General features: G+C 39.4%; 2 protein-coding genes across 4 annotated transcripts; both read right to left on the reverse strand.

Annotated features, from left to right (window-relative positions):
• Positions 1–5,529: 5,529 nt before the first annotated feature.
• Positions 5,530–9,793, reverse strand: LOC111608800. 2 transcript variants are annotated; one of them, XM_023334930.1, is made up of 11 exons: positions 9,691–9,793; positions 9,135–9,167; positions 8,879–8,908; positions 8,269–8,301; positions 8,103–8,135; positions 7,948–7,980; positions 7,792–7,824; positions 7,444–7,584; positions 6,753–6,863; positions 5,963–6,051; positions 5,530–5,871 (listed from the first exon to the last, which is right to left on the reverse strand). In XM_023334930.1, the coding sequence occupies exons 1-11, from the start codon at positions 9,746–9,748 to the stop codon at positions 5,797–5,799; spliced, it is 669 nt and encodes a 222-aa protein (XP_023190698.1). In that variant the 5' UTR covers positions 9,749–9,793; the 3' UTR covers positions 5,530–5,796. The 2 variants fall into 2 exon arrangements, with proteins under 2 accessions (XP_023190698.1, XP_023190699.1); XM_023334931.1 differs by lacking the exon at positions 8,269–8,301.
• Positions 9,794–9,901: 108 nt separating this feature from the next.
• On the reverse strand, positions 9,902–20,957 carry LOC102236129 (zonadhesin-like). 2 transcript variants are annotated; one of them, XM_023334739.1, is made up of 30 exons: positions 20,886–20,957; positions 20,272–20,425; positions 20,132–20,184; positions 19,945–20,013; positions 19,484–19,707; positions 19,325–19,403; positions 18,846–19,243; positions 17,866–18,430; positions 17,602–17,798; positions 17,143–17,532; positions 16,741–17,033; positions 16,115–16,377; positions 15,957–16,010; positions 15,741–15,878; positions 15,406–15,662; positions 15,241–15,325; positions 15,099–15,158; positions 14,826–14,960; positions 14,288–14,544; positions 14,126–14,210; positions 13,772–14,050; positions 13,531–13,668; positions 13,132–13,385; positions 12,957–13,038; positions 11,618–12,892; positions 11,327–11,535; positions 11,092–11,248; positions 10,710–11,008; positions 10,446–10,575; positions 9,902–10,370 (listed from the first exon to the last, which is right to left on the reverse strand). In XM_023334739.1, exons 2-30 carry the CDS (start codon positions 20,346–20,348, stop codon positions 10,222–10,224), a joined length of 6,651 nt encoding a protein of 2,216 aa, XP_023190507.1. In that variant the 5' UTR covers positions 20,349–20,425; positions 20,886–20,957; the 3' UTR covers positions 9,902–10,221. The 2 variants fall into 2 exon arrangements, with proteins under 2 accessions (XP_023190507.1, XP_023190506.1); XM_023334738.1 differs by lacking the exon at positions 20,886–20,957 and having other exon boundaries at positions 20,272–20,469.
• Positions 20,958–26,229: the final 5,272 nt, after the last annotated feature.

The raw sequence follows: 26,229 nt of genomic DNA on the forward strand, positions 1-26,229 counted from the left end.
TTTGTTTGTTTGGTTAGTTTTTTTTTTTTGCATTTCAGCTTCTTTGACTGCATTTGTTTAAGACCAGTTTGCTGGTTGACCAAGATGAGATCAAAGTGATATTAAACTTCACTATATTTTTTATAACTCTGAGAAAGATTTTATTTTTCTTTTACAACTGCTCTGAACTTGTAGGAGTAAAAAAAAAAAAGCCAAAGGGGTTGCTTTGGAACAAAGTGTCAGTCAAGCAGCTACACACTGGAGACAACTTAGCCTCTGACCCCAACACTCTTTGAAATGAGTAGACTACTTGACCGGAGCTGACAACAATCCAAGCGTCTCTGCAGCTTCCAACCCCCAAATTAAAAGTGAAAGGAAGAAGGACAAAGACGATGGGCTAAAAAATTATAAATATTTCAGTTAAAAATATTAAAGCAAAGATATTTACAGTCAGGATATTTGATGAGAGGAAATTGACTAGTTTTAGTTTTTGTCTTACCAAACAAAATATTTTTCTGTGTGCGTTTCACCCATATTGTCCATGCAACAGGGCAGGAAAAAGGGGAGCTTTATCTGAGAAATGCCACCTTATCAAGCCACTTAAAGAGTGGGTGGCTCACAGCATGCCTTTCCTAAAGTGGTGTGTGCCTCCCTCCTGTTCACCCGTGCCATTTGCTGCCCATTTTCAGTTGTCCACGTTCATTTCCTTGCACATTTTTCAGTTTTATTTGACTTCTAGTTAATTCTTTTTTTTTTTTATTTAAACATGAAGAGCACAAACCAGACCCACTTTCTTGCTCTCTTTAGCCGATGCAAGCAAATTCTGGAGGACACGAGCCTCGCCGTCCACGATGTGGAAATGAACAGAACTTTTTCCAACACCACCGTGAGTCCTCTTTCTCACACTAATCCAACGTTCTCCACTTCCAGGGAGACTTACGACAATGCTTACTTCTATATACTTTTTGTAATGCTCTTTTACTCCTTCCTCGCCATGACACTTTTTAAGTGCTTCATAGGTAGTGAAGAAGAGAAAAAAGATCCCTATGAAGAGTTTATAGGAACTAGGCGCCCGTCAACACAAACATTCAACGCAGGCCACATGGCTGAGAAGTTTTACTTTGAAGAGGAGAGCAGCCTGTGAGCCACAGGCTTTCTGAGGAAAAGTGGAGGAGGGGTATGGGTGCATATGGGGAATGTTTTGACAGTCACCAAGCCAGAAAAACGTCAGGCAAGACCTGCTAGTGATTTTGCGAAACTCTCAGTAACTTCATTTTCCCCTTTCCTCCCGCCACCCCTCCTTTCGCCAACTGACAATCAGAAAACTCACGCAAGTACGGCCAGTCGGCAGACATGAGGGGAGACTTACGCGCCTCTGATCATCTGAGAGAAGGATGGAAACATGCAAAAGTGTGGGTCAATGGCGGGCCGGAATCTCCTCCTGTGAGACCCAATCAGGATCAATAACACCGGGGCCCACAATGTGCACACACTGCAAGGATCAAGGAATTACGAACTCTCTCCATGAATGCAGGCGTGTGTGTGGGGGTGTGTATGTGTGTTTTAAAGAAAATGCAAAAAGTGTAAATGTTAACCTGCTTTATAACTTTTTTTCTGAATACGTGCAGTACATTCCTAAAGTGTTGAACCCTCTTAAACTTTAGCATTTTATTGCATAACAACCTACAATTTTTATTTATTTTATTGGCAATTTGCATAATAGACCAAACAAATCAGCACATACCAGTAAAGAGGAACGTAAATGATGCATAGCTCTTCATTTTATTTTACACAAAGATCTCAAAACTGTGGCGAATATAAATGTTCAGCCATTGATTCAATACAGTACTTTGCAGAACCACCATTCCCTACAATTACAACTGCAAGTCTATTGTGTGCAGAGAGTGAAATGTTATTCTTATTCGTAGCCCTGGCAGTATGTGTAGACTTGTCCTGCTGAAATCTAAACTTCTGTAATGATCTCAAGTGTTTTGCAGCCTCTTCAAAGATTTCCCTGCATTTACCACCATCAAGAACTCCATTCATTCTGACTAGTTTCCCCCTACGGGCTGTTCTGTTCAGGGTAATGCACACACTTTAGTTTCCACCACATACGACATTTTGTATGTAAGCCAAAAGTTATGTTTTCTTTTTCTTCCTGAGTTTCTATTTAGTTTAAATTACACACAGGTGGAATCTCTTTCCTAAGACGCTGACCTTTGAAGTCAAATGTCTAATTGTATGTAGGGGTATTAGAATAAAAGGGATTCAATATATGTGCATGCTGCACTTTTCAGATATGAAAAAATAGACATTAAGAGCTTTTTTTCTTACACTTCACAATTATGCAGTACTTTTTGTATGTGTATCAGATAAACTACATTGACATAATACCCATTGTTTGTGAGTATAATATCACTAGATGAGAAGGAGCTGCAGGGGTCTGTACGCTTTTGCAATGCACTGTAATATAAAGACACATTATTCAATCAAGAAAAAAATAAATAGTCCAAATTAGGTTTAAAAATTATTTCATATCATTTTGACAATAAACATTGATCTTATAGTATTTTGTGCTATTTTTAACCAAGGTGCAGTTGATTATTCCAAAACATGATGACATCTCAGGCCTACATTGACTCTGCAGTAGTCACAATTGAGGGACATTCCTTCCTTCCCGTCATTATATTGTAATTGATCTGCAGTTTATGCACAGTAACAGATTGTTTCAACCTCAAAGTGACCCCATCAGAGCCAACTTTACAAAGCTTTGGTGAAATGCGAACCCAGGTCTCCCTCTGCAGAATTAACGTCAGTTGAGTGGTGGGTTGTTGTGGGGAGAATTTCTTGAGAGAACACACAAAAGTTGCAAAAGTTACCAAAAGAAGAGAAAAGGAGGATACTTCAGATTAGCAGTCAGCTGGACACACAGGTATTGGTATAGATCTCTCAGATGCACAAAACTTTGGTGCGATTTGTACAATTAAATCTCCTGGGGGGGTCAAAGGTTGACTTGGGCGGACAATGCTGCTCTAATTTGAACTATCCGCTCCTGCCGGTCCCTAAGGCTGAGTGGGCCTGTTTTCACTTCACCCTTCATAATTAAATTTTTGCCTCGTCCTCCTCCTGTGAGGAGCAGGGGTCAGCATGTGTTTGTACAGGCTCACGCCCCTGGAAAACCAGCTCCTTTTTTGGCACAAATATTTCCTAATACTTCAAATGCTAACACTTTTCATTCTCTGTTAACATTAAATGCTTTAAATCCAGTTCTATATGCACAATTTGTGATCATTAAATTGTATCAGCCAGCTGAAGAGAATTTAGCATAACAAGGCAAACGTAAAAATTGTAATAGATGTTAAATTCTTTTCAATGTTTTCAATTGTTTACTTACAATAAATGAAACATTAAAAATCAGTGCTTTATTAAACATAGGTTATCTTTGTAAGTCAACAAAACTAAACTAATTATGATTTTGGATGTCTCAATAAAAATGCGAATTATGTCACAAATTAACTTAAGTTTGTTTATTCTTCCTTTGCTTATAGTCATGCTGTCTAAATCAAAGATATGCTGCCATCTGCTGGTCAAAATATAACACTGCTGACCTTCAAATGGGCGGGTTTTAGAGACTGTTAATGCAATACTATTGGTCAGTAACTTTCTTGTACTAACGCTAAAAACACCAATAAGACGTTATCCTGCAGCAGGTAATATTGTTCTCCCAGTTAACTTCAACAGAACTTGGTGTCCTAATTCTGGTCATTAAATTGAAAATCACTTTTACATTGCATGAAGATAGATCCGAATCAGTAACATGATTCACACATTCTCAAAAGCATGGATGATGATGCACAGATATATTTATAAAAATTGCCATATATATTTATAATATGAGAGAAATTAAGTAAAAAAAAATGTAACTAAACAAAGTTTTATAATAAGCTTCTCTTTGTTGATAGTAACTTTTTCTTTATTTGTAGTTCAAACGACATTTCTAATAAAATGTCAAAAGATTATTGCTAGTTACCATTACCTGGAGCAGCCCTCTCCATTTCAGTGTATCCCAGTCATACACACTGGCTTGCATATCTACAACATATGGTTAGATTCACCATGAGAAAACTGAAAAAAGTCGCTTGCGTAGAAAAAGATTTAAAAAACCCCCCACCAATTTCTGACAAAGTTGAAATTTTCATTCTTTTTGCAATATATACTTGCTGTCATGAAGAAACCACCCTCTGCCTTCAATTATTTCAGAGTCTTTAAAAAAGACACACTGTCTTTGAATTCAGCTTGTTTACAGAGTAAATCTTAGTTGTTTCGGGGCTCAGAGAAATTCACAGCTGATTAACATACCGGGCATTTTACTATTTATTTTTAGTTTTTGTCAATAGGATGACAATTTGAAAGAAACACAATGCCTACTTAACATCTCCGCCACATAGACCTACTCTGATGGAGCCAGTAACAAGCTAAACACCTTTGGGTTTGGGCCAAATGCCCACAACCAGCAGAGATAACTTTTGTTCTCAGGGGAAATGCCAAGAGAGAATAATTCTCTTTCCTGTAATGTAGTCACAAACTTTCTCCAGAGTACACCCTACTGACAGATTCTTTAGCAGCAAAAAGAGAGCAGCAGGACATGAGAATAATTGTATATTTTGAAGTCAACAGACGTATTTCGTTACTTAAAAGATGACATCCACCAGAAAGATACAAGTGAAAACATGTCAGGACTACTTATATGATCGAAGGTGTTCATGTCTGCAGAACTACATTTCAGTTTGAGTTTCAGAACACTTTTATGAAACATAGCATGCCTCCAGAATGAAAATCTGGGCTTGGACAGCCCCACGTTGCAATTCAACGGCTCTAACGATGAGTGCTATATGATGTTGATCCGGCAGGTGATCAGTGGTGTGATCAACTGCATCAAGTTAATGTATCACCCAAAATAAAATAATTTAATACTTATACATTTCCTGCAAGATGAGTCAGACAAATGCTCACTTTTGTCTACACACAATCCTAGGCAAACTTGTTGGCAATCAATCCTGAGGTTATTGCACAGTAATGTGAATGAACACATTACTGTACTGTGAATGAACAGCCTTTCTTAGCACTACAAGGTTGCTCACCAGGTTTGGGGACAATTTCTTGAAACTATGAGGATTGATTTCTGTTTCCTCATTCTTTGTTTTAAGTCACTAGAAATCTCAGATTTCACCTTTTTGCAGTCTGTAAATAAGTCACAATGCACCAGGGGAGATTTGTTCCTGGTTTTGTCTTAGTCCGCAACCTCTGAATTGCACTGTGTTCTAGGCAAGTACAATCTGTGTGGGTGTAGTTTTTATAGCGCATCAGTGGATTATTGTGGGGATCCACCTACACATGTTAATGCTTTATGCCTTTGTGTTTGACAACATCAGCCATCTGTGCATGTGTGTACAAGCATCTGACACAGGAGAAAGTCCAACAAACTACAAACTACAAAGTTTCTCTCCTAAATTTTTTGCCATATACGTACAAATCTTGTCTCAACTGTGAATCAATGCCATTTTCCTTCAACAGTTTATTGTAGAATTTGTTTAATTGTTTATCTGGGTTTACAGAACAATGATATTCTTTACCAGGTTTTGCAGAGGAAAAAAAGAGCTTAGAATCTGCCAAAAAAAAAAAAAATTAAAATAATGATTGGTACCAATAAAAGACAGAAATTGTAACTCCAGAACGTTGGCTGCACCACCCACTCTGTCAACTTCAATGACTGCGTCACTTTGTTTTCATATACAGTACAGCTCTAATCCTGTGGGTTTAGTTGAATACGATGTGCTTGATTCTCAGAGAACAATTTTTACAGGTCGGCTGAAGAAGGACGCGGGATAAATACTGCGGGAAAGGAGAAACTTGTTAATTATGAGCAAATAACTTTGTGATTCTGACAATGTGTGATGCAAATTAAAAGGGAATTTATACTTACGCTAGACAAAGCCTCAGAAATCACAGAATTGTTAATGCTACCTCGGGTTAACAGAGAGACTTTTAGGTGAAGTGTCAAAGACTGAAAATCTGAAACAAAGTAATAGCATGAGCAAAACTCTGCACTTTGACTTTTCTGATCCAAACTCACTCTACTCTTCTGCACTTCATTTTTACTGCCATTCAAACAAAACAATATCAGCTCTATTGAATAAAGCAGCTTTACATAAAAATATGAATCCTTTGACACCTGGAACAATTTGATTGCTGATAATTAAATCATCATCTCTAGCATAGGGCTGCAACTAACAATTGTTTTAATAATCAATTATTCTTACTATTAATAGGCTAAAAATGGTACAGTCTTCAGATTTTTTACTTAACCAAGATAAGCTAAAAATAGGCCTCTTGAGTTTTGGGTAGAACATATCATAAAGGTTTTATAATAAGATTCTTAATATCTTAAATGCAAAAGGCAGATTTTTATTTTTTTTTTACAATTTTAACTTAATTACTGCCCTGAGCGTGTTGTTCTTTCAGCAAATAACGTTGTTTTTTTAATCTGTATGCTCCAGTTAATGATTAATTCATTCCTCAATTAGTTGATGGTTATCAAAGTAATCGATTCATCATGATTAATCGTGTCAGCTCTACTCCGATGAAATCAATTCTCACTTAGGTTTTGAAATGAAGCAACATTTTATCTGTTTCCTCAGCCTTTGAGTTTGGGCTGCATTGTCATACGGGTTGTCAGGTTAACCAATGGTTAACCAATGAAAGCATTGGTTTACCTGTAAATGTGGAAGTTGATGTTTTATAGTCAGCAGAAGTTTCAGAGGCTTGTGACACAGTGGTCTCCGTCAGGGGTGGAGAAGGAGTGCTGCTATTGGTTGAATTGAAGACTGTAGAGAAAAATGTCACATTATAACTGTGTGACTTTTATGTTAATGCACTCAAAGTATGTTTTTGTAATTGACAGAAAATGTGTTTGATATTTCATAAAGCCACTTACACAATATCACATAGTATCTAGAAGACATGGATTGTCTCTGCACATTTAGTTCAAATGATGAAGTCATGACACCTTTTAGTGCTAGACCTGACAATTATATTAATTTTCTTAACCTTAAAGGTTAATTGGTGTTGAGCTGCTTTTAAGGTTACCTGGAAATCTCCTGTTGGGATAAAATATCTACTGCTGTCAAGAAAAGTAAGATAAGAGACTACAGTATTTTAAATGGTATAGGCAACTGCATTGTAAAATGTATTTTAATGTAGTGTGCTATTTTAATCCACTGTGATTACTGTCCATCATGCTTATCATATGTTTGTTTATTGAAGTCTTGTATGTTTACAAGGACTCATTTCCTCCAGTTTGAACCACGTGTTTAATTAATTTAATCAGTCTCTGCTATTGAGTTTAGGCTTCATTGTAAGGAATTATGTATTTTCTCTTACTTTATTGTGTTTACTCTTACTTACAGTGCATGCAGGTCAACTTAAAGTCAGAGCAGCAGTCCCCGATCGTCACACAGGCCTGATCACAGTAACATGTCACCCTACGACAGCTATTATTCTGACCTGCGCAGCACAGTATTGGTGGATCTGAGCAGCCTGGACCAACTAGAGAAAGCACAGCTTTTTCAGATGAAACTCGACATGATTCCTTTGTACTTTTTTACCTTTAAAATACTCAATTTAAAGTGGAAAATAATTTGACTGGCAGACACTGAAACAGGTTTATAAGGGTTACAAACATAATGGGAGCAATGAAAGTGGATGCTAAGCAGTAAATTAAAGGAGTGAAAACGGTGATTGTGTTTGTATTACCTGTTGCATTGACATTTGTAACAGTTGTTTCAGCTGGAAAATTGCAAATTACAGGTCAAATGAATTTTAAAAGAAAGAAAACTAAGACAAATAGCTTAGCTAGCAGTTGGAATCCACTGAAAATTGATGCACTGTAGGATTGAAAGCAGTGGTTACCTGTTGTATTGGCAAATCCAACAGTTGTTTCAGCTGGAAATTGCAAAGTACAAGTCGAATGAATTTTAAAAGAAAGAAAACTAAGACAAATAGCTTAGCTAGCAGTTGGAATCCACTGAAAATTGATGCACTATAGGAATGAAAGCAGTGGTTACCTGTTCTATTGGCAAATCCAACAGTTGTTTCAGCTGGAAATTGCAAAGCACAAGTCAAATGAGTTTAAAAATAAAAAACTCAAAGATCAAATAGCTCAGTTAGCTAGTTAGTTGGAATCCACTGAAAACTGATGCACTGTAGGAATGAAGGCAGTGGTTGTTTTACCTGTTGCATTGGCATTTGTAACAATTGTTTCAGCTGGTGAATAGCAAAGCATAAGTTAGTCAAATTAAATTTAAAGGAAATAAAACTTGGACGAAACATCTCATCTAGAAATAATGCAAAGAAAGCATAATGATTGTTACGTGATCCAAACCATCAGTTGAATATGTGCTATTTCTAAGCCTATACGTTTTGCCCATTACTTAATTGGGCTTCCTTATTTTTGTATTTGGTGGTGTTCATTAGAATATAGCATTCATTTCATGTGCAATATTTTTTTTATCAATAACCTGTCATAAATAAAATTGACAGGTTTTACACACACAGCAATGAATTTCTGTGTGTTCTAATGTTTGCCATAAAAATGTAAAGAAATCAAAGTCTCCTGTCTTTAAGTTCCATATAAAACTTCTCAAAGAGATAATTTATTCCTCAGGTTAACTTAAATGTAAAGAGGTGGAGCTGGATTGGTCTGGAAATTCAGTGAGCTATATAAAAAAAGTGATTTAAAGCAGGTATTAAGCAAGGTACCAGTTGAAAGGTTTTAAATGCCTAAGCCTACATTTCAGTGGTAAAGGAATGATAATAAATGTGGTTGTGCTGTAACAATTACCTGTTGCATTGGCATTTCCTAATGTTTCAGCTAAGAAGTGACAAAGCACAAGTTAGTCAAATTAAACTGAAACAGAATAAATTACTAAACAGTCCTGATGTGTTGTGATGCTTAGAACAGCAAAGTAGATTTAAAACACCCCACCCCCATATCTAGGTACAGAATTGTACCAGTAAAATTTTAATAGGCAGTAAAGTTTGTGGACAAATTTCACAAGGCCAAGAAAGTGGTGGAAAATGTCAATTACACCAATTACCTGAAGGACTGGTATTTCCGTCTGTTGTTTGAGCTAGAAAAGACAAAAGCAAAATGTTAAAAATTTCAGAAACTAATTTCAACTAAAGTTACCAAACCCTTTACTACACAACCTCTGAGGTGTTCAATTAACACCTCATAGGTGGTTTATTGAAGCAATATGAGCATCAGCAAAGTAGCTGGTGAGGTCATCCTCATGTGGTGTATCTATGGAGCTGTTGTGTATTTTGTAAGGCAGGCTTTCAAAGTCGTTAACTTAACCAGCTCAGGCAAGATTGTTTTGTGCTCAATGCCATTTAGATGTTCTAGTATTTTTACACCTTAATGAGTAATTTCCTGTTTTCTAAAAAAAAAAAAGCCAGTGTTGTGCTGGTCTTTGCTATACCTCCATCTGAAGTTCTGAAAGACTATATTTTTCTGTTAAAGTCATGACAAGCCATTACTGTACCAGCTGTTTAAAAGATTTGACAAGCTTCCTTTTTGAATTTTAAGAGTAACAAGAAATCTTGATTCAGGAGGTTTCAGAAGCTAATAGAATGTTTTTTTCCTCAACTCACCATTACAAGAATATAGCTCTCCAGAGACAAGAAAAAAGTAAAGCAGGAGCAAAGCCATTTCGCTGTGTCCAAGTCTGAAGGTTTACAAGACACCTTAGAGAAGCACATTTAAGTACTTGTGCTTGTAGAACTAGAATGCTGTCATTCTAGTTCTACAGGTTCAGTCTCCAAAGAGAGAGATCGCCAACAGCAGATAGTAAACAGACAAATGATCGTTTCATCTGAGTTTATTAAACTGAAGTGTCAGAAATAAGCATACTGCATCTGAAATATACATTACTGTACATTTAGTTGTATTGACATATTCATGTTTCTTGCATTTATACTCTATGACTAATTCAAATCACAGTATTTTAACAGCACGAACCACAAACTTTTACAAATGACCACGAGATCAAGTTGCAGATAAACATTGATTCAAAGAAAACTGGAACACTCAGAGCAAAGCCAGTTTGAAAATTTAAAGGCAAGTACCACACTACCTCCAAGGATGTTTTTACAATGTTAGAGATGAAACATGAAAATGTAGTCTTAGATATACACTCTCCAGCTTTCGCCAAACTCTTGTGTATTCTTGGCAATAGTTCCATCTGGTTTCACTTTGTCATTCGTCTTTCGGCCATCAAAGTTTCCACACAAGCCTTCCACTCTCCTTTTATAAAGGAACGGCAGAATGATATCTAAAGAACAAAAAAAGTCTACGTCAGTAAACAGAATTGAGATGTGGCTCATACAATGAGTTAAGAATTCATTACCAGTTTTACAGTGTCCATTGAACCCCACAGACAGACCAAAATCTGTCTTTAGGTAGATACGAGAAGAATGCATTTGGATCTCAAGGCCAGGAGCTGCTGAACCTGAAGCTTTAATTTTTTGTCCATCCACCTGCAAGGAGGAGGAAAAAAATAAAAATTATTTGAGAAAACAGAAATATCAAAAATATCCATACAGCATTATTCTCCTAGTAGTAGACTAGGAATTTGTAAAGCTCGTCAAGTTATTATGGCTTTGATACTTACAAACACTTTCCTCTTGTGCTTAAGTTCTACGGTGTGATTGTAGACTTTAACTTTAAGCTCCTGCAATATTCGTTTGTGCTCCTCATCAACATCATCATCATCTCCACTGATTTCACTTCTCTCCATTTCCTCACTGCTGTCAGCGCATGCATTTGTGCTCTCTATATAGATTTCTGGGAGATTCTTTGGCAAATTTTTGGTTCTCACCAGCACATACAAGTTGGTCCCACTAAAATTATGTTTCAGTTTATCAAATGTTTTGTACTGTGGGTCTCCCTGGATGACGCATTCACCAAAGTCTGTAAACATCACAAAAAATAAAATAAATACAAGTTAGTAGCATTGACAACATTTTGAGAGTTAAGGACTTTTCGTGCCATACCTGTAGACTTGCAATAATATTTGCCCGTTTCAAGTTGAAGGCACACAGCATCATCTTCACACCCATCTTTGTCTTTGCAGTCAGTCTTTCCCTCACCGGCATCTTCTTCACACTCACATTTCTGCCTGCAGTGACTGGTGTACCATACTTCATTGAACTAGAAAATGACATACAATCTTAGAGCAGTATACATATTGTTATGGAAGCCAATTTAGTGACATTTAAAGTTACTCACCTGGTGAGTTTCACCATTCCTGTCAATACATCCACATTTTTGGACAGGCACACAAACACTCCCTTTTTGTACAAAGCCATCATCACATACACATCCTGATGCACAAGAAATCTCTGAACTGCAGTGTGGTGGACCAGTCAGGTTTTCGCATGTAGGGCTGCATGCAGGAATGCAAGTAGTGTAGTGACTGTTTTCTGCACAAGAGGGTGCTGAAAGACACATTTGACAACTTTCAGTCTGATTCTGAACATAAACAATTAGTTATTGTTCATAGAAAGATGAGTAATTTACTTGAAACATGTGGCGTTTCTGGTTGTGGAACAATTTGTTGGGGTCTCATTGTAGGATTAATGGAAAGGTCCGGCCTCAATGTTGGTACTTGTGGTTCACTTGTGGGTGGAGTTTTAGGTGTTTGTGATGTAGTTGAATTTGGAGGCTGTAAACTGGTCTCTGGGGAAGGTGCTGGGTTGGTTGGAGCTGGAAATTTAGGCCAAACAGTGGCATTGCCTTGTGCAGTTGTAGGATGTGGCCCACCTGTGGGTAAAGGCTGGGGTTCAGTCTCATTTGAGGGTGCTTGGTTGGTTGGAGCTGGAACCTGGGGCCAAGCAGTAGCATTGCCTTGTGCAGTTGTAGGATGTGGTCCACCTGTGGGTGAAGGCTGGGGTTCAGTCTCATTGGAGGGTGCTTGGTTGGTTGGAGCTGGAACCTGGGGCCCAGCAGTAGCATTGCCTTGTGCAGTTGTAGGATGTGGTCCACCTGTGGGTGAAAGCTGGGGTTCAGTCTCATTGGAGGGTCCTTGGTTGGTTGGAGCTGGAAACTGGGGCCCAGTAGTAGCATTGCCTTGTGCAGTTGGGGGATGTGGCCCAGTCTCATTGGTGGGTGCTGCATTGGTTGTAGCTGGAACATGGGGCCAAGCAGTAGCATTGCCTTGTGCAGTTGTAGGATGTGGTCCACCTGTGGGTGAAGGCTGGGGTTCAGTCTCATTGGAGGGTGCTTGGTTGGTTGGAGCTGGAACCTGGGGCCCAGCAGTAGCATTGCCTTGTGCAGTTGTAGGATGTGGTCCACCTGTGGGTGAAGGCTGGGGTTCAGTCTCATTGGAGGGTGCTTGGTTGGTAGGAGCTGGAACCTGGGGCCCAGCAGTAGCATTGCCTTGTGCAGTTGGGGGATGTGGTCCACCTGTGGGTGAAAGCTGGGGTTCAGTCTCATTGGAGGGTCCTTGGTTGGTTGGAGCTGGAAACTGGGGCCCAGTAGTAGCATTGCCTTGTGCAGTTGGGGGATGTGGCCCAGTCTCATTGGTGGGTGCTGCATTGGTTGTAGCTGGAACATGGGGCCCAGCAGTAGCATTGCCTTGCGCAGTTGGGGGATGAGGCCCACCTGTGGGTGAAGGTTGTGGCCTTGTCTCATTGGAGGGTGCTGAGCTGGTTGTAGCTGGAACCGGTGGTCTAGCAGTAGCATTGCTTTGTGTAGTTGGAGTATGCAATCCAGTCTCATTGGAGGGTGCTGGAACCTCAGGGGCATTTGTTGTAGTCCAGGTCTCTGGTGCCACAGTTGCTGGGTTGACCAAATCTGCAACAATGAGTTAATTTGAGGGCTTTCACAGAACTGTAAGAGCTAAACATTACAAGATTACCTTGGCAGCCTCCACGATGAAGTTTTATGTCATCCAAAGCTACACCAGATTCAGTGGTGCCATTTCGGCCCTCAAAAATGATCTAAGTCAAAACCACAGAATAGAAGCATGTTCCATTGTCACTTAAAACTACACACTATACTTTAATCTTTGGGGAAAATATAAGAACTCCCACCTGAAATGTCCCATTTCCCACCAGGTCCACCTGAGCAAGATGCCACACATTTCCTTGGTCATTTCTTCTTCTCCATAAGATAGTAGCCTGTTTGTCTTGAAGCAGGTATACATGAAGACCCATTGTGTCAGAGCCAGACATACGATACCAGAATGTTAGACATTGTGGGCCAGTGTCTGAACATTCTGTGCCAATAAGACGAGCAGTGTCCCCTAGTGATGCCATGCTCGCGTCAATGTGGAGATAGTGGCCATCTGGATAGGGAGGTAAGCAAAGTTGTAGATTTGGTAATTCTTGATGACCAAATAAAACTAAATCTAGTTCTTTTGTCAATTCTGATTAAGTGTTCATGACTAACATTCAGGATGTAGCTCAGTTTTGCTAAAATTAGTTGAATACCTCCTGTGGTGTGATCTGAGAGGGGACCAGTGATCAGTGTAGGGGTAGAACCATTACGCCTTTCCCAGTCAAACACATCAGGGAGCATCTGACTCCATTGGCAAAAATCTTTTTCAAAGTCACAGTCAAGATGGCATACTGAAATGAAAAGTTAGCAATTTGGAGAGTTCATTTTTCCAGGTAGTAGTATAAATAAAAAAAAAAAACACATCCTTTATATATATATATGGCTTCATCCTACCTGGGTGTTTGGCTTGATCAGGAGTTTTAGTTGTATTCTCCATATTGATGGTAATTAGTTTAATTGTACGAGGCACAACATTCAGTGTTGGTACCTCGGCTGTGCCATTCAGCATGGGGGCCTCCAGATCTGTTGTGCCAAGAGAAGTGACACGGGGGGGCGCTGTAACATTTCCTATTGTGGGTTCTGAAGCCATCATGGTGGGTGAATTGACACTTGGGCTGGATGTCATTTTAAATTCAGATTTAGCAGGAAGAACTGTACCTATGCCACTCAGATCTGTAGAATGAGAAAAGGCTAGTTTTTTTTTTTCTTGTGAGGAGAGAGTGCTTTAAAAAATAAAAATAAGTTTACCTGAACATCTTCCTTGGTGCAGTGTAATATCATCTATGGCCACATCTGATTGATCATTGGAACCCCTCTGTCCCTCAAAGATAATCTACATGGTGAAGTTAGATTGGCAAGTGTCCACAATAATTTTGAATCAGCTAGATATTCTACATTTTGATACATCACCTGAAACACTGCAGTTGTGTTTAGATCAACCTGGGCCAAGTGCCACATATTGCCATGGTTGTTCATCTCATTCCAGACTGCCTTAGCTACGTTGTTCTCAAAAAGGTAAATATTGAGGCCCATTCTGTCTGCTGATCCATACATATGGTACCAGAACTGCAGACACTGAGGACCAGTGTTTGCACACTGGGAGCTGATAAGACGAGCTGTGTCACCATATGTCACGTTCGTAGACTCAATATAGATGTAGTGGCCATCTAGTCAAAAGGAAATTTATACATATCATTCATACAATTTCTCAGAGTAAAGCAGTGTTCTCACACTGCAATCAGTGTCCTGCAACATTTAGCTACATCCATTGTCCTACACACCAATTCAATATCTAAACTGCCTCACTAACATGCAGTCAAGCTCAATAGAGCACTACTGATGAGCCAATAGTGGACCCAGGTGTGCTGAAGCAGAAAGACAACCAAAAGTTGCAGGACCAGCCTTTGAGAACTGGAGTTCAAGATCAGAGTTAAAGAACAACCATTACCACCAGTGTGGTCGCTAGAGGGACCAGTCATCTCAGTAGGGGTGGAGCCATAGTTCCTTTCCCAATCAAATGCGTCAGTGATCATCTGCCGCCAAGTGCATAAGCCGTTCTGGAAGCTACAGTCAAAATTGCAGACTACAGAGAAATTTTGGAATGAGTATTAAGAGGCAACTATTCCACTTCCTAAAACCTCAAGTCTGAGTTTTACATTTTATCATTTGCTAGATATGGCAATTAAATCTTCAAGTGGTAAGTAACTTCTTGTGCACATACTTTGGTGTGATTTTGTAGTTCTGAAAGGTAGTGCAGTTCCAGTTACATTGGGGAAGGCATCTAAGGAGTAAAAAAGAAAATCCTAATTCATATACATCACTTAGTATAATTGGTGCATGCATTTTTAATAGGCAGTATTCACCCAAGCATGATCCAGAAGTAATAGCAATGTCATCTATAGCCAGGTCTGACTGAGCAGTGGAGCCTCGAATTCCCTCAATTATTAACTGAAAGAAAGTTAACACAGTTCTTTCCAAGACAAGAGAATTAGCATCCTTGAGGTATATGGAAAAAAAAAGAACCTTACCTTGAATGGACCAGATATTTTCAGGTCAGCTTTCCCCAATTGCCACTCAGATCCTTTGTTGTCGATTATACCCCAAACCTTTGTAGCCTTATTACCTTGGAGTTGATAGACATTCAGAACCATACTGGTGGCTGAACCAAGCATGTAGTACCAGAAGTGAAAGCAGATCGGGCCATCAAGCTGGCATGATTGGCTCAACAGTCGAGCAGAATCTCCATGGGTTACATCATCTCCCTCAAGGTACATGTAATAACCAGCTAGAAGCATCACATTAGTCATTGATATTGAAAATGAGTGGTGAGAAAAAACACAGCAAAAAAAAATAAACACCCTACCTCCTGTGGTGTGGTCCTGGTTTGGTCCTGTGAAATTTGATGGTGTAGATCCAGAATGTCTTGTCCAGTCAAAACTGTCTTGAATGAGCTGCTCCCATCCACAGATACTTGTGTCAAAACTGCAGTCAAGGGGACAGGCTACAAAATAAAAAAATGAAATAAGCCATTTGACAAGCCAAATAAGAGATTGACGAGAGGTACCATTTTATGTCTTACAGTTGATGTTTGGAGATGTAGTGCCTGGATTTGTTGGAACTACAGTTGAGAAATCTGAAAATTAGTGGATAGAAAGGGTGGGAACAAGCATTAATCTTTCAGCCAGTTTACATCAAGGTGCTTTATAATAAAGTTTGGATAAAGGGTCAAATACTCACCACATGCTGTGCCAATTTGCCAGCTAGAGAGTTCCACTCCTTCAACTTGGCATGCTGTGGCATAAGATTTCAGGGATTCGCAAAAAGTGGACTGATCACCACTTGTGGCACAATAGTCATATACGCAACTGCTAAAGTAGATGCTTGGGTGAACGTACTCATGGCAGGCCTCAAAGGCCCCATGAAACACCATGGAACATTCCTCATTGGCCACAGTCCCATCATTGTCGCATTCTCTAGGATCATTTGGATGGGCCATGCATCTAAAAAACAATTTCGAGTGATCATCTGTATTCAGTAAATTACACAAGATCAAAATTCCCATATTTAAATTTAACATCTACTTTTCACCAACAGAAAGTGAAATTGTATGCTTAGTTTCAACTATGTTAGTGCAGTATTTAAATTTTACCCCAGCAACTGGGTAACTCAGAACATGAAGTTATACTTTATTTTACTTTTAGAGCACCTTAATGTCCCTTTGTGTATGACTACCAACATGTTCATGACAGCAAGGACTATAAACCTGACGTATCATTTAGTAACTTACAAGAATACCCAGGTAAATTTAACTGATATTTTCTGGCATCAGCTGGCCCTCCAGATGACATTTTACATCAACTTACTCTTCATTAGTATGAGTTCTCCAGCTGTCACCAAATTCAAATGATTCAGAGGCAATTTGGCCTCCCGGCATCATGAAGTCATCCTCCTGATATCCAGAGTAGGTGCCACACAGACCACAGAGTTCATATTTGTAACGTTCATCCACTTGCAAGAATAACCTGCTGTGTCCATCTATCCACAATTTCAAGCCAAAGGTAGTCTCCAGAATGGTGTAATCCTTCTTCACATAGATCCACACTGAGCCATATGACCCATTGGTTGAATAAGGAAGTCTGACAGAGACACCACGGACCTGAACAGAACAGCATTTAAGGTATAAAAGTGACAGAGACAAAAATAGTCTTTGAATTCTAGTTACCCAACTAGTGAGTCATTTTGCTTGCATTGTTATAGCTGCTTACATTAACTTGGCCGCTCTGATTCAAGGTGAGATCCAGTCCATCAAGCTGAAGAACCACAGCTTCAAGTTTAGCTCTAGTAAAATTTTGTCCAGCAGGGTGGATGTTGAAGCCAATTACAGTGAACTGAACTGTGCTGTGCCTGCCACATGTTGTAGTGAGAGTGTAAGCACAGCCTCCTTGAAAACTGTAAGCCAGTTTGTCAAAGGTAACATAATGTGGATCGCCATACACACTACAAGTGGCAGGTTTGAACGGGAAGCAGCCTTTGATGCCATATTTTTCTTTACAAACTTCATCACTTGCACACGTCATGGCAGTGCATTGCATGGTATCATTGCCAATGCATCGGCACTGTTGCACACAGTCTGCTTCCACAGTCATTCCCCCTCTCTGTCAAGAAAAAGCAAAAGTTTAAGTAAAATGCAGTACTGTGAAACTAAATAAATTATATACAGTTACCTCATAGTGTTTTCCATTATACCAGCACCCACAATGCTCTGCTGGGACACACTTATCCCCACCGAGCTTGAACCCAGGGTCGCACTCACATCTTTCCTCACAGCTACCACATAAACCCATTTGATCTAGACCGGGGCACACCTCTGGACAGCCATCAGCACATGAATTATAATGGCTGTTCTCGCCACACTCGAACGCTGAAAGAGAACATAACATAAGATCCAGCCACGAGCTACAAAGTTAAAGATGGTCAATGTGACCTACAGCAGAAAGTAGAGTTCCTCCATGTGGGTATGGCAATTCCAACCTCTTGGCAGACATCTGCATAGGCTTTCAATGCTTCACATAGTACTTTTTGATCACCACGAGCAGAACACAAGCCAAGTAAACAAGCATGGAAATAGCTCTCTGCACCTACATCTGGCAGACAGGATGCAAAGGGCCCAGAGCCAGAACGAAGGAGTCCACAGTAATTCTCACTGCTATAATGAGCCTCATCCTGTGGGTTACACTGTTGCGGTACTGGAATGGCTTCACAGGAGGAGACATTTCCCCCAGTTTGCCAACTCTCAGCCAAAGCTGTGGCGCTTTCAGCTTTTGTGCCATCAGGCTTGAGCAAGTCGTCTCCTGGGAGCTGATTAAAGTTCCCACACAAGCCACAAACCCTATCAGAATATTGTAATGGAATTCTGAGCTGAAGAGCCCCAGTATTGTCAAAGGAAACAGATACTCCAGAACTGCTTCCCACTACTATGGCAGCAGCGTTGCTCTCAATATGGATTGTATTGTTGTTCAGGTTTAGTGGAAGCTCTCGCCAGATGCCATTCACCTGAGGGGAAGAATAAAATAAATGCCATCTATAAATCAACAAGATCATGCAACATTTTACATAGGAGTTTTAAGCTTTGGATATTGCTGCAAATCTGAAGTTGTGCCAAGTTTCATAGAGCTCTGACCAGTTAAATGCAGAGTCAGCAATATTCTGAGCATGTTATGATACAGCGTTAGCCTGCCTTCCAATGAAGGTTCACAGTATATTCAATTTAGGTAAGTTCAGTGTGAAGCTGGTGAATTACATAAGTTACAGCCATACACTTACATCTTCAACTTACTCTACTCCATACTTGTTAAACACACAAGTGATCATTTTATCACATTTAAAGAAATTAATAAAATGTCTACATGTAGACACCCACCAAATGCCACAACAGTTCACTTTAAACAATTACTTTGAGGAAACTTACCACAACCCAGTGAGTCTGACTCTTTAGCAAGGATACCCTCATATTCCCCAGGTTTACATTGATTTGCTGTATGGTAGGCTGCGACACATTGCCTGTTTGTATGTTGACTACCTCAACTGCGAATTTTGGCAGAGCTTCAGATGCTGAATACGTTTTGGCCAGTACATATGTGCAGGGGGAAGTGAAGCGGAACAATGCACCATCAAAGGTGTGACAATCCGTGTTGCTGTGAATAGTGCACATGCCCGAAGGGGAAAGTTTCCTGGGTTCATCTCTTTGAGGACCACATATTTGGCCCTTAGGGCAATGAGAGAGAAAGCAGAACAGCTGCCCAACTGAGCACAGGCAGCGTGTTGAATCACCAGTCCACAGGTCAGTGTTTGAGTCACACTGGTTTCCTGCAAGGGTAAGATTATGGTCAGGAAACTGTAGAAATCATGGCTCAGAGCTTCACATTTATGAGGGTTAGCAGGACTTACTACATGATCCCCTTCTTATGCCAATCTGTTTTAATGTAGTCTGATCTACAGTCAGTGGATGGACAGCTTCAAATATGACCTAATAGACAAATTAATCTGTTACCAAAACAGAATTCCAACTGTAACGCAATTCAGCACAGCCAATATAGAGCCTTTCACCTGAGTGCCTGGTTCGGTGAGGTTCAGGGGCACTGAGACTTGTCTCCATGCATCTCTGGGGAGCGGAGGAGAAGTCCAGATTTCCACTTGCCTCAAGCCACTTTTGAGCAAAGCACGTAATGTAGCACCACTAGAAACGCCTGAAGCCAGATGCCAGAACTCCAAGCAAGCCTTGCCAGTGATAGTCAGTGGATGGCTTGCCAGTATTTCCATTGTAACATCTCCTGGATAAGGAGATAAAAATGTAAAACTCATTTCTAGAGAAATGCTCAAACACTAGATAGCAGTACTGCAACTGAACAAACTTTTTTTTAAGTGTGTAATTATGCACCATTTCAAAATGAGCCAACAGTCTTCAGATTAGTATATAATTTTGAGCATTATTTGATCTCAAAGAAAGAAAACAACCATTGCTTTCAATTAAATTAATCAGCCTCTATATTGCATGTCATCTTTAGTACCTGCTTGGCTGCTTGTCCAGTCACAAGTCAGATTCCCATGTTGGCTGTAGAAACACCGGCCAACATAATCTAGAGATTTAACAAAAATAATTTAAAAAAGGATGCATTACACTAATGGTTTGTCTGCTCTGTCCTCCCAGACAATATCATTTATTTCCAATGTTTACAATTCTAGGTGATGGAGTACCTGAGGTGTCCTTCCACCCTGGTAATTTTACCAAAGACAAATCATTTTCAGCTCTAATAAACAAAAAAAGTAGTCCAAGATTAACTTTATAAAGACCGTATTTATTTATTTAAAAAAAAAGAAAAAAAAAAGATCCTTACCTGCACATACAGTCCAAACGAGCCAAAAAGATTAGAGCTACAGTGATCAACAAGTCTGTGTGGAGCTTGCCAAGCATGGGTGATCTGACAACAACAGCTTTTCAGCTGTCACCAATAAGTCAAAGGATTAAAGAGTAGTAGTAACAGAGCCTTCCTGTAGAGACAAACAAGCAATCAACCACTTGTACAAAGTTGGAAGCTCTGCAATTCTGACAGAGCTGGGAGTCAAAAGGTATATATTATCCTCTACAACCAGGTAACTTAGTGGGAGGAGAAACAAACAGCCTGGGTTTGGCATGTGAATGATCAAAAAAGGTCATGACAGCCAACCAACAGTTTCAGTAAATGGTGACAGATGAGGCAAGGTTTGGGACATCCAGGTCATAAAAAGCTCTGAACCAAAGCAAGTGCCAATAAAAGTCTAGTAGACTGACTGAAGAACCTCTTTCATTAACTTGTGAAAAGTGCAACATTAGTCATGGCAAGGTTAACAAAATGACCAGACTCAAATGACCAGAGGGTGAAGAAAGCAGAATATGGAAAAGTACAAACAAATGAGTTTAACACTGTGCTTAAGTTTTTGTTTGGAAAAAAAAAATAGTTACATAACTCACCCCTACGGAGTCAGTCACCCTGCTCTGTAGGTTTTGGATTCAATGCCCCAGCACAGGTGATTTAAATAGTGGCTCATCAGTAGACCTTTGAGGAGCAAAGACAACCCAGTTAACGCAGATCATCTATTTGAATCAGGTGCTCTGGAGTAAAGACAGCTTAATGTCTAAGAACATCAATGGAAAATCCTGATCTAAAATGTATGGCAAATATTTTCTGTACATGGATAAATAATGCCAGTTAAACACATACCTACTAAATGAAATTAATTAATTAATTTGAGAGTTGTTGTTTATGTGTAAATGTCCTTAAAATTATTTTAATAAAAGTGATATAGATGTGGTATTCTTTTGTAGATATTCTCAGCTGATATTTCTACATGTTATAAAATAATGAAGTTCCCATTCTGCTACATACTATAACCTTAAAGCTGTCATTTTATCTTTTATTTCCTTGCAAAGGATATGCTGAGAAGCAAACTGCACCAACGTGTGCAAAGAATATATTGTGACCTGATGATGTAAGTTGTGTTTGCAGAGGTAAATGTTGATAACATATGTCAGTCAAGTAGCCTGACAGGGGTTGTAAGGAAGTGAAATGAAAAAAGATGCACTGTGTGTGTGGAAGTTCTATCTTGGCCATTTATTGTCAAATGCTTGAGGCCGTAGCAGCATGTGTAAATAAAAAACTTCACCCTAAATAGTGTTCCCAAAGAGTTGTCTTTGTTAAGGACCTAATAGTACCAAGAACTATTCATCCTGCTCATTTATGGTGTACAATAAATGTTGCAGGGCTGCACTGAATGACGTATGTTGACCTAAAATGTCTGCAATAATTTTTGCTCCATGCTGTTTCAGAACTTGTCATTGTTCCAAGCCCTTCATATTTATGGGGTCTTTATAAAATCCCATTATGTGCAAATGCAAAAAGGAATCAATATATTGTCACTTAGTTGTAATTTTGACCTTTAATTGAATTTAACTGGATAACCTGACAACAATGCAGAGCTACCTGAAAAGTAATAATATTTATTTAATATCTGGGTGGGTTCAATTTAGTCACTGCTCCAAAATGGGAGCTGTCTGTCTACTGAAGCCTATCCCCAAATCAAACACAGTCGGGTCTATGTTTAAGGTTAATGAAGTTGAATGTTAACTGCAGACATATTAATTTCAATGTTATCTAAGAGCGTCTCTGATTTGGAACCTTTCAATCTCAGCCAGAGAAACAAAACAGCAGTGATACACCCCATAGTAACCTTATCAGTGTTACCAAGTAATCATAATGAATGTTGAAATATGACATTTTGAGAACACTAACTAACCACATACCTATAAATCCATAAAGCTGTACTTGTTGCTGTTCCCCCCACCCCCTGCAAATAGGCTCAATAAATAATAAACCTTGTCCACATGAAGCAGGAGATGAAGCAACAAGGGACAAGGAGCACGTACAAAATAATATGCTGTGGAATATTCCAAGGATCACTTAAAGCAGATGCCCTGATCCAGGACAGACAGTTAATAAACCTCTGCTTGCTACTTATATCTACGTAGACCATAGTGTTCACAAATAGTACACCATAGCTAAGAGGAGACAAAGAACATGCTAAATCTGTCAGATGTTTACAAAACTCAGCATTGTTTGCTATGCTACTATGTTTTTTATTATCGGTTTCAAAAAGAAAAGGCAAGAACTGAAAAGACAAATTTTCAGGGACAGATTTCAGGGACATAATAAAGATGAACATTATAAAATATAGTATTTCATAAAGTTCAGGTGGAGTTGCAGTTCTCTGTTTTGAATTTATTCCTGTACAAAATTACTGTGGTAGTAGTGGTGGCTATAGAGATTTTGAGCTCCCTTGAGTTAAGAGGTCAGCAGTAATAAGTGAACAATCCATTAGCTGTTGGATGGCAGCATAACTTTCCACTTCTCTGAGATTTTCCTTCTATGTAAGGTTTAAGATATACATCTGTCTCTTTATGTTTTTACAACTATTTTTACATGTTTTTCTTTAGTTTATCTTTTCTTAGTGTCCCAGTTGGTAGTTTTCCACCTGTCAGTAATTGTAGTAATGCAAAACTTGAGTGAACCTCTCAAGCAACCAAACAAGGATGCACAGGACATCAGAAGCACTACAGGAGTGACTAAATCACAAGACATATTTTTGCATCCTAAATTTGTCTTCACAAATGCAGTCCTTGCAATTTTCCATCTATTGACACAAGCAAACAAATGAGCTAGTTTGCATGAGTCAAAGTGCAGCTCTAAATATACCTCTATGCAATCAAACATTGAACAGCCATGGCCATTTTTTGTAGGATGTCAGAAAACCTTCCCAGAGCTGCTGTTTTGATATGAACTGCATTCCACCCTCAGATCTTCTGCTTGAGGAAACTCCAAATGTTCTCAATAGGGTTGTGGTCAGAGGAGGATGGTGACCACACCATGAGTTTCTCCCCTTTTATGCCCATAGCAGCCAATGACACAGTGGTATTCCTTGCAGCATGAGATGGTGCATTGTAATGCATGAAGATGATTTTGCTGCGGAAAGTACGACTCGTCCTTTTGAACCATGAAAGAAAGTGATCAGTCAGAAAGTCCATATACTTTGCTGAGGTCATTTTCACACCTTCAGGGACTCTGAAGGGGCCGACCAATGATTCTCTCTCCTCATGATTTCAGCCCAAAACATGACTCCACCACCTCCTTGCTGACATCACAGCCGTGTTGGGACGTGGTGGCCATCCACCACCAATCCACTACTGCATCCATCTGGACCATCAAGCAGTCATCAGTGAACAAGTCTGTTTGAAAATTAATCTTCATGTATGGCTGGGCCCATCGCGACCATTTCTGCTTCTGAGCTCTGGTTAGGGGCCCAATAGTAGGTTCATGCACCACAAGCCTCTGGAAGATCCTCCACCTTGAGGTTCCAGAGGCTCCAGCAGCTTCAAATAACTGTTTGCTGCTTTGTAAGGGCATTTTAACAGCTGCTCTCTTAATCCAGTGAATGTGTCTAACAGAAACCTTCCTCATTTTGCCTTTATCTGTACAAACCCATCTTTGTTCTGAATCAGCCACAAATCTCTTCACAGTACGATGATGCTTCAGTTTTCGTTAAATGTCTAATGTTTTCATACCTTGTCACACTATCTGATGATTTTTGTCAGCAGAGAGATCCTTTCTCTTTCCCATATTGCTTGAAACCTGTGGCCTGCTTAATAATGTGGAAAATCCTTCTTAAGTAGATTTCCTTTAATTGAGCTCACCAGACAAACTAATCAACCCAGCTCTCTGAAATTAATTATAGTGATTCAAAGAGCCCTGACACACAATACCATCTATAAATTTAATAGCACAACAAAAATTTTATATCTTTATGACACTTAAATCCAATTTGCAAAATAATTTGGAACACAGTGTAGAAATTCTGGGGCATGTCTAAAGAGCCACTGCTCCAGAAGCCTCTAGACAGGACAGCTATTAATCTTGTATTCCACAAATTGTGCCAAAACGGAAGCGTAGCAGAAAGCAATGTGTCCTGTTTGCCACAAACTATGTTTGGGGCTATGTAGAAACCATGGACATTTAGCTTTTGTCATAGTACACATTATGAAACAAAATCTCAAGCTTCTCACAGAGTTTGATCCATCATCGAAAAATGGAAACAGTGTGGCACAACAGCAAGCCTTCTAATACATGGCTTTTCAGCCGTAATGGTAGGCTGCGCAAGGAGAGCAGTACTCAGAGAAGTAGCCTATGAGAAGTATTAGTTGTATACTCCCCAAATCATGCCTTTGCAGAAGAGCAGAAGTAGAAAATGGCTGTTAAAAGAAGATTACCCTTGAGAGAAGGTCCACTGGTCAAATGAGACCAAAATTGTTATTTTTTGGACTACCTTCAAAATGTTATGAGCTGTGGAAAACTAACTGCATATCATTCTTTTGAAAAAAATGAAAAATAAAACATTTCCCACTCTAGTAGCCTTTATTTGACAGTGGTCAGACAGGAAATCAGGTGTGAGAGAGGGGGAGGACATGTGGCAAAGGTCAATGGACTGGGACTCGGACCACTGCGCCATCGCCACGGCCTCTGCATATCATTCTGAACACATCACACCTGCCATGAAACACTGTATTGGCAGTCATGCTGCAGGAATGCTTTTCTTTTTTGAATATTTATGTTTTGTTGGCTGTAGTGGCCTTGCTTTGAAAGTAATCAGACAGGAGAGTAGGTTGGGAGAGATGGGAAAAACATGTGACTGGAACTTGAACATGGGACGGCCTTGTCAAGAACCCCTGCACCACCACAGCACCTAGGGATGCTTTTTTTTACACATAATAAAATAAAATTGATGCCAATAAAATATAGAAGTTTGTACTTGAAATGTGACAAATTGTTTGAAAGGCATTTTATTACAGATCCGTTCATTCCTTCGAAACGTTTTTTAGTGCTGCTTTAGAAAGTATCAACTTGAGAATCTCCTTGACCCTTTTTGTCAGAGTTCAGACTAACCCAACCTACTCTTAAGGTCACCTCGGCCAGAGAAGACATCAATCCTCAAAGTAGTGTTCAGTCTACAAATAGGTCACTCAGTGCCATTAAAAAAAATGTTTTCAGTTCTTGAAGAATTCCTCAGATGTAGCACCAAGGTCAAAGTTAGAGATGATTAGAGGATGGAGCATCTCATGGAGATTATATGACATCTATCCATACCTTTATCCACTCCCCATTATAATTTCATTCCAGACTCAAACCTGTGCCAACTAGGACTAAGGCCTCTGTTTACAGATTACAGATCTATTTAGATACATATTTATCTACGTTGAAAGCATTATTTTATGTAATGGATTTGATGCTCTGCTGATGTCAAGTTTCACATCTGAAGAATGTGTTTGTGAAATTGGAGGAGGAGGAGAAAAGAGGTGCTTGCTAGGGGCCTATTTTCTCAGAATCACCACTGTATGGAACATGAAGCAAGGCACTCAAGGTTTACTGCAAGGTTATGCAAAATAAGTATATAAGGACTAATTAAGTTTCAATACGCAGCGGCTCTTTAATATTCATTATTCATCTTCAGTTGACTTGGCAGAGCATTTATTCATTTCACAGGGAGGGCTCAAACTTGTTAACATTTCACCCCCAAGCTTTCAAAGTGAACAGATGTTTAAGAAGCAATAAAGCAACAAATAACCTGTCTCAGTCCAATCATATTTCCAATGAATGCAGCCAATTTAGCTTTTTTTTTTTAACTTTACCGCTGTGTCACCTCTCTGTTTTTCTGTGTCTTTTTTGTTTACATGAGGTATGGGCTGAGCTTTCCTTCCATTTGATTCTGTC

Source organism: Xiphophorus maculatus, chromosome 6 (genome assembly GCF_002775205.1).
Source record: "Xiphophorus maculatus strain JP 163 A chromosome 6, X_maculatus-5.0-male, whole genome shotgun sequence".
NCBI lineage: Eukaryota > Metazoa > Chordata > Actinopteri > Cyprinodontiformes > Poeciliidae > Xiphophorus > Xiphophorus maculatus.